The following is a 12,718-nucleotide window of genomic DNA, read 5'->3' as shown; positions in this document are numbered from 1 at the left end:
GGGGTCTTCTGGCCGGAAAGAGTCCGGGGAGAAGACCGTAGAGTATTTCCATAGTATTTTGAGTAAGGATACTGTGGTATCCCTACCCGAAAAATACTTTTTTCCTGGGGGGAGGGCGGTGGTACCTGACGGTGATCATAGGGCTGACTCCCCGCCGGAGGGTTACGCCACCGTGTACGAGGCCTGCTTAGAATGCGGGCTTCGTTTCCCCCTCCCTTCTGCCTTTATAGATTTACTAGATTTTTTTCAGCTTCCTTTAGGCCAGGTGACTCCGAACTCTTGGAGGCACTTGTCGGCCTTCGCTGCCGAACTCCGTAGGTTAGGAAGGGATTTGTCTTTGAAGGCGATCCTTAAATTCTTTCAATTTAAGAGGAAGGGGTCTTGGTTTTACTTGATCCATGTACAGCCCTTTAGGGCCTTTTGTAAAACGAAGTGGCCGAAGTGGCAAAACCGCTTCTTCTATTATGATAGGACCGCGGCTCCTAGTTTTCCTTGGAGAGGGCCGAAGTCCGTTATCCGTCATCCTCGGCCTGAACCGTTGGACGAGCTCGATGGCGAGCTCAACAAGATTCCCATAGTTAGGAAACAATACACGGAGTCTGAGCTCGTCAAGGGCGACGTCATGTTCGACATCTCGTCTTCGGACGAAGAGGCCGAGGGTGAGGATTTCTCTTTATCTTTATGCTCTACTGCTTTAACGAAGAAAATCTGACTTTGCTTTCTTGCTTTTTGGCAGTGTACATGCTGAATAAGGCTATCCGAAAGTCCTCCGAGCTTGTGGAGCCGGAGAGGCAGAGAGCCCCTCGCTCGGCATCTGAAGCCGAGGAGAATCCGAAGAGGCAAAAAACCTCTTCTTCGGATCCGAAAGTGCCGGAGTCGTGTTCGGCTAAAGGGAAGGGGAAATTTCATGAGTCCCCAAGAGTGCCGGGGAAAGACCTGGTCATCTCCGAGGTGGTTGCAGACATCCCGGAACACGTCCCTGAGCCTTTTCAATGGCCGACAAATTTTGTGGAGGTAAGCTTTCTGACTTGGCTTCTTTTCCACATTTTTTGATGGCCATTCTGTTGAGTTTTTTCCTTGTTCATCTTCAGAGAGCCAAGCTCGTCTCCGTGGAGCTCTCCAAAGCATCCCACGACTACGAGGAGATGCAGAAGAAGTTGCATCTTGCTCGTAGTCTGGCCGAACAGGCTGAGGCCAAATTTGAGAGGGCCCGAGCTGCTAGGATCTCGGCTCAGGATGAAGCCCGGTCAGCCAAAAACCAGCTCATCATCCTGCAAGAGCAGACGAAGCACCGGGAGGCTCAGAAGGAGGCTGCCGCCGTGGCTGCCCAGGGGGAGGCTCTCCGTGTTTACACGGAGAAACTCTTTTTGAGCAGCCAGTTCTCGGCCTTTGTCGGTAGTCTGGTAAGGCTAATTACCGATAAGGGCGAGCAGGGGGCCGACGTCGTGCTGCCTCTGTACAGCCGTGAGATAGCAGCTCGGCTTCAGAATCTGCCGCTCCTTGAGGAGCTCGCTTCATCCTCGGTCCTGCTTTCTGCAGACCGAGTCCGGAGTTGTCGAGCTGATCGGGACGAGAACCTGGAGGCTATCTTTGCCTCCGTGGGACCCGTTTCACCCGCTTCGACTTACAACGGAGAGGGTGAGGCCGAGTCGCTGGAGCTGTAGGCCGAAGTCGAGCGGGCCGGGCATCCGGAGAAGGAAGCCGATCAGGAGGCGGAGGCGAGGCCGGCAGGATGCGAGGCCGAGGCTGAGGTAGCTCAGGAGAAAGAAGCTGAACCAGACCAAGGAGCCGGAGACGAAGCTGGCGGAGTATGATTTCGTCTCCCTTCTCTTAGTCTAGTTTCTTCCTTGTAAAATGGCCTTGAAGCCCTCCTAGTGTAAAAATTTTCCTTGTGAATGAAAAATTCTCCACACTTGTCTTCGTATAGCTTTTCGTACTCGCCTTTATTCCTGTTGTATTTTACTATCTGCTCGGTACAGCTGCCGAACTAATATAGCTGCTTTGTACTCAAGGAGATGGAGATACTTCACTGGAAACGGCTGTACTCTTCGGCTTTAGACGAAGCTGAGAAAAGAGCTATAGCCGATCAGACGAAGAATGACGAGCTTCTGGCTCGTTTAGTGAAGCTGGAGGCCGATAATAAGGACTTAGAGTCCGATAAGAAGGATCTGGAGGCCGAGCTGAATACGACCATTGCTGAGAGGACTGCGTACGAGGATTACATCCGTGTGTGCGCGGGGGAGTGACCATATCAGATGTTCAGAGTCGAGTTGACGAACTGTGGGAGGAATATCATGTACTCCGGAGGAACAATGCGCTGGAGAGCTCGGCTTGCCAACAAGTTGTGAAATCATTGCGGCGCTGGGCTTCTCGGTACAACATTGTTCTTTCTCGGCGCCCCTCCATAGAAAGATTCCTTCGGCATATCGTGGCAACAGATGCTCGCACTCCAGATCAAACCTCTGGTTCCCTTGTTCAAAATCCTACTCCCAGTCAACAACGAACTCCGGAACAGCCGGAAACGTCAAGACGAGAACGGGCTCAGGAGCAACCGGAATCGTCAAGACAGGGACGGACTGAAATTCGCCGAGGAGTTGTGACTATGAGCGAGCAAGATCAGCAGATGCTTATTGCAGAGACTCTTCATCGCCGAGGTGTTAGGACTTCTCGGGCTCGGGGAAGAGGCGTTGGGTCGAGGATAGCATCTCGTCGACCTGCTTATTCTTCATCTGCTCGGAACAACCGAACTCGGCTTCCAGAGGATTTTGCAGATAGGTGGCTTAACTTCAGCAACCCTGGACAGTAGAATAGTCCTTTGTAATAGCGTAACGCCATTTTGTAGGGTAGCGGAGTTGTATGCCGAACAAGATTTGAAAAATGAAATTTTGTTTTCGCTTCTAACACTGTATTTACAGCTTAGCGAAAAAATTTCATCGTACTTGTCCTCGGTCTTATGAAGTAAACTTCTTTGACCGGACTTGGTCCTTGGTCTTATGAAGTAAACTTCTTTGACCGGACTCGTCTTTGGTCTGATGAAATAAACATCTTTGACCGGACTCGTCTTTGGTCTGATGAAATAAACATCTTTGACCGGACTCGTCTTTGGTCTGATGAAATAAACATCTTTGACCGGACTCGTCTTTGGTCTGATGAAATAAACATCTTTGACCGGACTCGTCTTTGGTCTGATGAAATTAACATCTTTGACCGGACTCGTCTTTGGTCTGATGAAATAAACATCTTTGACCGGACTTGGTTTGTGTTCTAATTTGGCGATTTTTGTCGCCGGGATCGAACTTTCCCTTGTCCTAATTCGGCGAGTTTTATCGCGTGGATCGGACTTTCCCAGTTAACCGAAGTGGTCTTATGCAGTAAACCTCTTTGACTAGACATGGTCGTCCCCGGTCTTATGAGGTAAACTTCTTTGACCGAACTTGGTCGTCCTAATTCGGCGAGGTTTATCGCGTGGATCGGACTTTCCCTTATTGCAGTTCGTTTCAGACGAAGTGCTTGTTAAGCTGAATTGCGGTCTTGTATCCTCCTTGGAAGCTTGGACTCACAATCGTTGGCTTATTGCAGTTCGTTTCAGACGGACTGCTTGTTAAGCTGAATTGTGGTCTTATATCCTCCTTAGAAGCTTGGACTCACAATAGTCTTTAATAATCGATCTAAAAAGGGGATCAGTCTTTAAAGAACGATATACCTTGGTACCATTTGTAAGAGACGACAAGCACATAGAGACAAAACACATAGAGAAAAAATGAAAAAGATGAAAGAAAAAAACTTTAAACTTTTTATAAAACGACAAGTAAAAGGTACAAGTAAAAAACAAACAAATAAAAACATATACCCCTATGACCGAACTAGACACGAGACGGACTGACCGGACCTTTGTCTCTTACAAGTGGAACTTCTTGAGGTTGGAGACGTGCCATGTTCGGGGTACTTGTTCTCCTGACATGTGAGTCAATTTATAAGACCCTTTGCCGAGGACTTCTGACACCCGATATGGACCCTCCCATGTGGGTTCGAGTTTGCCCAGCTTTTCTGCTCGGCTTACTTCGTTGTTTCTCAAGACGAGATCTCCCACTTGAAATTGAAGCTTTTTCACCCTTTGGTTATAATACCGGGCTACTTGCTCCTTATACTTGGCTGCTTTTATGCACGCCAATTCTCTTCTTTCTTCGGCGAGATCTAGTTCTGCTCTCAGTCCGTCGTCATTCATTTCTGAGGAGAAATTTAGAGTTCGGGGACTGGGTACGCCGATCTCCACCGGAATTACGGCTTCAGTGCCATACACCAGACTATACGGAGTTTCACCATTGGAGGTTTTGGGTGTAGTTCGGTAGGACCATAGGACTTGAGGGAGATTTTCTACCCATTGTCCTTTGGCTTGTTCTAACCGAGCTTTTAACCCTTTCACCAGAATCCGGTTCGTTACTTCCGTTTGTCCGTTTGCTTGGGGATGGGAGACCGAAGTGAACCGCTGTTGAATGTTCAGCTCTTGGCACCAATTCTTGAACGTCTTGTCGGTGAACTGAGTCCCATTATCCGAGATGAGGATGTGGGGTATGCCAAATCGGCACACTATGTTCTTCCAGACGAAGTCCAATGCCTTTGAGCTCGTTATCGTAGCTAATGGTTCCGCCTCCACCCACTTCGTGAAGTAGTCCACGGCAACGATAAGGAATTTCATTTGCCGAGGAGCTTGAGGAAGTGGTCCCACTATGTCTATGCCCCATTGCATGAAAGGCCAAGGGCTTTGCATAGTGTATAGATCGGTCTGCGGCATCCTTGGGACATTTGCATGAATTTGGCACTTCGTACACTTCTTGACGAGCTGCACTGCCTCTTGTACCATGGTTGGCCAATAATATCCCCATCTCAGAACTTTTTTAGCTAAAGCTCTGGCTCCGATGTGGCTACCGCACGATCCTTCATGAACTTCTCTGAGGATGTAGTCCGTCTCTTCTGGTCCTACGCACCGCAATAACGGCTGGAGGTAAGACTTTCTAAAGAGGACTCCTTCATGAAGTTCGTACCGAAGTGCTCGGCACGTGATCTTCCGAGCTTCTCTCTTATCCTCGGGCAATTGTCCTTGATCCAGATACTGCAAGATCGGCGTCATCCAGTTCGGCGAGCTGGATACTGAATGTACCTCGGCTTCATCAATGCTTCGATGCATTAATTCTTCCGCCTTTGAGCTCGGATCTGAGGCCAACTTACTTAAGGTATCTGCTCGGCTATTTTCCGCTCTAGGAATGCGGATTATCCGAAAATAGGAGAAACTTCGGCTGATGCTTCGCGCTTTGTCCAAATACTTCTTCATTCTCTCGTCACGAGCTTCACTTGTACCCAACATGTGATTTACTATGACTTGTGAATCACAATGGACTTTGAGAGATTTGACGAGCAGACTTTGCGCTAACTGGAGTCCGGCCAGGAGGGCTTCGTACTCGGCTTCATTATTAGTAGTGGGGAATAGGAACCGAAGTGAGTAGGTTACCTCGTGTCCGTCGGGAGCGACAAGTAGAATACCAGCTCCACTTCCCATCTTGTTTGAAGCTCCATCTACGAATCCGCTCCAGCAGTCCGGCGGCTCTACTTCGGATTCCAAGGGCTGTGCTAGTTCGGCATTGGCAGAATTCTTCTGTTCGGCAATAACAGGAATTGCTTGATCGAACTTTGCTTCCGCAAGAAAATCTGCCAAGGCTTGTCCCTTGATGGCTTTCCGAGGTAGATATTCAATTGTGTGCTCTCCCAACTCTATAGCCCACTTGGCGATTCTGCCTGATGCTTCTGGTTTGGTCAACACTTGCCGAAGTGGCAGATCAGTTAAGACGCATACCTTGTGAGCATAGAAGTATGGCCGCAGTCTCCTTGCTGCATTTACTAATGCCAGAGCAATCTTTTCCAGTGGTTGATACCTGGTTTCTGGACCTCTTAATGCTCGGCTTGTAAAATAGATGGGAAGCTGCTTTAGGCCTTCTTCTCGTACAAGCACCGCGCTGATGGTTTGATCCGATGCCGCTAAGTATAAGAATATTACTTCGGCTTCGGTTGGAGCAGAGAGAATAGGAAGCTCGGCTAGATAACTTTTGAGCTCGTCAAAGGCCTTTTTCTGCTCGGCTCCCCACTCGAACTTTGGTGCCTTTTTCAACACCTTGAAGAACGGCAGTTGCTTTTCGGCTGCTTGGGAAAGGAATCGATTCAGTGCGGCTAGACATCCGGTTAGCCTTTGCACGTCATGTATGGACTTCGGCATTGTCATGTTCTGAACGATTTGAACTTTTGAGGGGTTTGCCTTGAGTCCGTCCTTTGAAACCCAACAACCCAGAAACTTTCCCGAATCTACCAAAAAGGTACACTTTTGGGGATTAAGTTTGAGGTTGGCTTTCTTGAGCACGTTGAGAGTGGACTTGAGGTTGTGCTCGTACTCCGAAGTGCTTTTGCTTTTGACGACTATATCGTCAACATACACTTCGACCTCCTTTCCAATCAGGTGCCGAAAAAGCTTGTCTACCATCCTTTGATAAGTGGCTCCGGCATTCTTTAAACCGAATGGCATCTTTTTATAAGCGAAAATGCCGAAATCAGTAATGAAGGCCGTTTTTGAAGCGTCAATCTCATCCATTAAAACTTGATGGTATCCTTTGTACAGATCAAGAAAACAAAAAATTTCAAAGCCTATCAAAGCTTCTACTTTTTTATCTATGTTCGGAAGGGGATAGCAATCTTTGGGACAGTGCTTATTTAGATCGGTGAAATCTATGCACATCCGCCATCCTCCTTCCTTTTTCTTGATCATGACAGGATTGGCCACCCACGAAGGATACTTCACTTCGAATAACACATCCGCCTTCAATAATTGACGGACTTCGTCATGGATGACTTGACTTCGTTCTGCCGCAAAGAGTCTTTGCTTCTGTTTTATCGGCCGGACTGAAGGATCAATATTTAACCGATGAGTGATTACCTCGGGGGGCACTCCGGTCATGTCCAACGGAGACCATGCAAAGACGTCTTTATACTCCTTGAGGAGCTGGATGGTTTTTTCCCGAAGTAGGGGCGTTCCCGCGAAGCCGATCTTAACCGTTCTGGATGGATCGTCTTCGTACAGCTGAACTGTCATCGAGTTCGGCTCCGGTATGACTTCGGTCATCGCCTCTGACTCCGGCTGCTGTGATTGCTATGCTTGGTGGTGCCGATCTGACTGCTCGGCACTTCTAAGCGCAATTTGCAGACATTCCTTTGCTCTCTTTTGGTCACCTCGGATGACCGCTATCCCTCCTTTAGTAGGGATCTTGATGGTGAGGTGATAGGTGGAGCAAACGGCCCGAACTGTGTTGAGCCAGTCTCTTCCCAGGATGACGTTGTACGGGGACCGAGCTTTCACCACGAAAAACTCAATCATCGTACTGGAGCTAGTAGGCGCTTTCCCCACCGTGATCGGAAGGCTGATAATACCTTCAGGGCGGGTGTCCTCCTGGGTGAAGCTCTTCAGGGGAAGCGGAGCCGGACTGAGCCGAGCTGGGTCCACTTCTAGTTTGTCGAAGCACTCTTTAAAAAGAATGCTAACCGACGCTCCTGTATCCACAAACACCCTGTGGATCAGTTTGTTTGCCACTCCGGCTTGGATGACAATGGCGTCTTGGTGAGGAGAGATGGCCGGGACGGGATCAGCAGCCGAGAACGTAATCACTTCGTCCTGCTTCAGCCTTTTATGCGTTGGCTCCTCTCGACTGGAGCCTCTGCGTTCTGACTTTAGGGACGACTTGGTCTTCCCGGCAGGGAGCGCGTCAATAGTCTGGATTACTCCATCATATTGCGGCTCGTCATCGTCTTCGGGATCCGGCTGCCTTTTCGGATCCTGAGGAGCGCAGTTCGCACCACTCTGCTTTTTATTCTTCTTTGGCTGCTTGCTTCGGTATTTTTTCAATGTCCCTGCCTTCACAAGAACATCGATACCTGCAGCCAAGTTTCTGCACTCCTCAGTATCGTGACCGTGGTCTTGATGGTAGGAGCAGTAGCTATCCTGTGGTCGGCGCGCGGCTGATTTCGTCATCCGCTTTGGCTTTTCGAATAGGTCAGAGTGCAGTTCGAAAATTTCCGCTCTCGGCTTGTTCAGCGGTACGAACTGAGCGGGCGGCTTCTCGGGATTGAGACGAGGTCCCAATCTGTCTTGCACCGGAGCCCTTTGAATTCTTTCAAATGGAGTCCGGCGAGGATGCCCCTGATCGCTATGATCGGGCTTCCTTCTGTCTCCTCGGGTCGATGAGCTGTCTAACGACCGTTTGCGACGGTCTGCCTCATCGGCCCGGGAGTACTGGTCCGCAATGTCCCACATTTCCTGAGCTGTCTGCGGACCGCACTCAACGAGCTTCCTGTAGAGAGCTCCGGGCAGGATTCCATTTTGGAATGCCGAGATGACAAGCAGATCGTTGAGATCGTCTACTTGCAGGCATTCCTTGTGGAATCTTGTCATAAAGTCGCTGATTTTTTCGTCGCGACCTTGACGAATGGAAAGCAGCTGAGCCGAAGTGATTCGGGCTTCCGCTTTCTGAAAGAACCTCCTGTGGAAGGCATCCATTAGATCTCGGTAAGATCTGATGCTGCCCTGGGGGAGGCTATCGAACCACCTTCTCGCGTTCCCGATGAGCAGCTCGGGAAACAGCTTGCACATGTGGACCTCGTTGAGACCCTGGTTCGCCATGTTATATTGATAGCGCCCCAAGAAATCGTGAGGGTCCACGAGCCCGTCGTAAGTCATCGACGGAGTTCGGTAGTTCTGTGGTAGGGGAGTTCGGGTGATGTCGTCCGAGAACGGAGTCTTCAGTGCTCCGTACACGGCGAATCCGATATCTCGTCGGTATGGAGGAGATTGAGTTCTCCTGTGATTCCGGTACCGAGGAGGAACTGGAACATGTTGGGGACGGGGATTCTTTCTCCTGGGAGATGCGACACTACTGCGGTAGTGACTTTCTTGTGCGGAGGGAGAAGGAGAATCCGCCGTTTTCGTCTCCGGCTGCTTTTGGCTTTTTTGCAGGAAGGTTAAGAATTCCTCCTGCTTCGCCGCCAAAAACTGCTTGACAGCCTCATTCAAATCGGGCTGCTGGGAAGACTCAGTGGGACGATTTTTGGAGCGGCTTGTTCCTTCGCCATGAGAACTGGTGGTGGATTTATCCCTAGGCTGTTTTCCAGACCTATGGGATGGATTGGCTCCCTCCTGGTTCTCACGGGCAGGAATACGGGTACTCTGCGATCTGGTATGCATTTTTTGGGTGGAAAAAATGGATCAAAAATTCGCTTTATCACAAATTTTGTTCTTCGCTTCCCACAGACGGCGCCAGTGATGGATCCGCGAATTTCTGATGTTAGTAAATGCTAGTTGATGGATCCGCGAATTTCTGATGTTAGTAAATGCTAGTAGAGAATGAAGATTACGACACAAAGAATTTACGTGGTTCGATTTACTGAAGTAAATCTACGTCCACGGGAAGAAGGGAGGGCAAGATTGTATTGCTTGATCTGGGATTACAGCTTACAACACAGACTTGCTATATGGTATTTTATCTCTAGAGAGCTTAACCCTTTTCTATCTGATCTAAGTTCTATTTATACATTGAACTAAGGTCGTGGTTTGCAGCCCCACTAACAAGATCGTGGGTGAGCAATAACTGCTCAATAACTGCTTCGTACCACTAAATAGATCGTGGGTATAGCGGAGGTCGTGGAGGCCTTTCATGAGTCCACTAACTCCTAGTTCGGTCGAATGCTGAGACCGAACTGCTGGACTTTACCGATCAGCTCTTGCCGATCTGAGAGGAGAGCTTGACTGGTCGGCTTTTACCGAGCTGTAGGCTGAGTCCGAACTCTTTGGTCGTGCCGAACTCTTTGGTGCCGAACAGATACTCTTTCTTGGGCTCTGGGCTGATGGGCCGTCACTGTTATTGGGCTTGCCATTAGGGTTTAGTTCGTACCCCATCAATGGACTAATTATTCACCCCTAATATATTAAATTATTCAATTCCACTTTGTATCTTCCTATTCAACATTTATTGTATGCCATATGGTTTTAGAACACAGAAGTGTACTATGCATTTTACTACTGTATTATTTTAGTAATTATTCATTATGTTTATTGAAAATGTAACCTAAAATGTTGCAATCACGAGGCCTCACTCCCACTACCAAACTATGGGGTCTCTCTGTCTCTTCGAAAATAAATTTTTTTAAATAGTATAAATTTTAATGCAAAACTAATAAAGTAAGAGAAAGTAGAAAATAATTTTTTTTAAAACAGGACGAATTCTAATGCAAAATTAATAAAGTAAGAGAGAATGGAAAGAAAAATGTATTAGTGAAAAATTTCACTCATTAAAAAGAAAGGAATTTCCTTAAACAAAATGTTTCTATTTTTAGAGGACAGACCAAAAAGAAAATAGTTTTAATTTTTAGAGGACGAATGGAGTACTATGTTACAAATCTTTCACAAATTTTCACTAGGTCGATTTAGACTCATCAAATTCGTAACATATCATTTAGTAGTACTTCTTCCGTCCCACAAAAGTATTTAGTAGTAAGAGTTTTAATACATAATAATTGATAGTAAAATAAAAGAAATAGAAATATTATTAGTGAATAACGTGTGTCACCAAATTGCCCCGTATTATTGAGGCTGATTTCCCACTAACGTATTAACTAAGGGTCAAATCACTATTTAAATTTTAAAGTATAAATATAGCCGCAATTTCAACAAAATGGCGATTTCCATGTGTCACTTATCTCTTGGGAGCTAAAGGAAAAATGGCAAATGAGATCACGTGCTTCCATGAATCACCAAAACCCAATATTGATAATTAAAATCAAGCAAAATCAAAACTTTATAAGCTTCACAAGTCAAACCAAATAACGTATGCTTTTCCAATTAATACTTATAGTCTCGTTCCAATTTGGGTATTAAGGCATATATATAGACAAGACTTTGGGTTGTTTCAAAGGTTTCCAAGTTGGATTAATAGCTTCGATTTTGTGTCGGCAAACAATGGTGAAAGCTGCCTATGTCGACAAAGATGGTCTGAAGAAAGGAGCGTGGAGCGAAGAAGAAGACAACAAGCTTCGATCTTATATCGTTCGATACGGCCATTGGAATTGGCGTTTGCTCCCCAAATTTGCTGGTAATTATTCAACAAATTCTTCTATTTTATTCTCACTTTGTTTCATAAGTTAAGCCATCTTGATCCTTCATTTCAAAATTCAAATGCAAGAAGAGAGAGACGCGGGGCCGCCATGGGCTCCCGATGTGCGCCTGAGCGCACATCGGGACTTGTTGCCATCAATTTACAATAATTGATGGATTTTATATTTTTATATAAATTTAAGGGTTGCAAAGATGCGGGAAGAGTTGCAGATTGAGATGGATGAATTACTTGAAACCCGGTGTGAAAAGGGGGGAATTCGATGAAGAGGAACGAGATCTAATCGCCAAACTTCATCAACAGCTCGGAAACAAGTAAGTATGCTTTTCCGAAACCCTAACATAAAAACTCGTGTTAGACTGTCTAATTATTACTAATTTTAATTATGGTAATTATTATTTTTCTAAAATAGGTGGTCCGGGATTGCAGCAAAACTGCCCGGAAGAACAGACAACGATGTCAAGAACTACTGGATGACGCATCTCCAGAAACGGGAAAAATCGAACAAATATGCAGCCGGCCATATTTCCGAGGAGGAAAAATCGATGAGGAAAACCGAGAAATCGTCGGCGAGAAGCGAATTAACGTCGGTAGATCCGAAATCTAGCAGCAGAAAATCGGAAAAATCAATGGTATCTAACTCTGATGAAATGTTTATTTTGGAATCATCCAACTCGAATTCATCAGTAGTTTTGAATGCTTTCAAATGGGATTTGAATTTATCTGTAGAGCAAAATGGCCTTGAAATATGAATTAATGGCCAGATTTTTCCTTTTCCATTTCTCATGATTCAGTGAGAGTTTCTGACTCAGACATTCTTTCTTTCTTTTTTTGGGGTTTTTTTTGGATTTCTCATCCTAATTGTAAACTAGAAAATATTGTTGTATGAGAAAGATTGTATAAATAAAACTGTATCTCTCTCTCACACCCTCCAATATTTTTATTTCTAGTCAACATATTGCATGTCAAAATTAAGTTGAATATTCATTATTAGCCTATGTAAAAAACTTATGGAAAGGAATATTCAACCGTGTCTTGCATAGTAGCATTTACATCACTTCTCTCAAGTATTATATTTTTTTATATATGTTTCCCATCTAATGTATACCGCTTCCAATTTATATTTAAATTTAAAAATTTTCTCTTTTTCATATCTAAGCAAATAAAGAATTTATCAATATAGTCACAAGCTGATTCCAAACATTGAAATATAGGAGAAAAATGTCTTACTGTACTAATTAAGCTACACTTCATTGTCATCATTTGTTTGTATTTTTTAATACATTCGTAATTGTACAAAGTAAAAGTTTCAAGTTTTAATCTGATGCATTCTATAAGTTTGTTCATTGGTATATATAAAAAGGAGAATGATGGAATTTGATAGGAGACATGAGGGTGTGGTATGACATGTGGAAAGCTGGTTCGTGTTATATCCAAAATAAAGAAGAGAGTTATAAAGATGGTCGACACACCCTTTTCAATAATTTAATGGTTACTACTATAATAAGTTAGGTGAATGT

The 12,718-nt window shown here is 45.7% G+C and overlaps 1 protein-coding gene across 1 annotated transcript; it reads left to right on the top strand.

Annotated features, from left to right (window-relative positions):
* Positions 1–10,815: 10,815 nt before the first annotated feature.
* On the top strand, positions 10,816–12,221 carry LOC121803045 (transcription factor MYB114-like). Its single transcript, XM_042202761.1, has 3 exons — positions 10,816–11,177; positions 11,383–11,512; positions 11,611–12,221. The coding sequence occupies exons 1-3, from the start codon at positions 11,045–11,047 to the stop codon at positions 11,948–11,950; spliced, it is 603 nt and encodes a 200-aa protein (XP_042058695.1). The 5' UTR covers positions 10,816–11,044; the 3' UTR covers positions 11,951–12,221.
* The last annotated feature ends 497 nt before the right edge of the window (positions 12,222–12,718 follow it).

The sequence above is a fragment of the Salvia splendens genome, chromosome 1, assembly GCF_004379255.2.
Source record: "Salvia splendens isolate huo1 chromosome 1, SspV2, whole genome shotgun sequence".
Taxonomy (NCBI): domain Eukaryota; kingdom Viridiplantae; phylum Streptophyta; class Magnoliopsida; order Lamiales; family Lamiaceae; genus Salvia; species Salvia splendens.
Note: the sequence above shows the minus strand (reverse complement) of the source record. Positions and strands in the feature narration are given on the sequence as shown.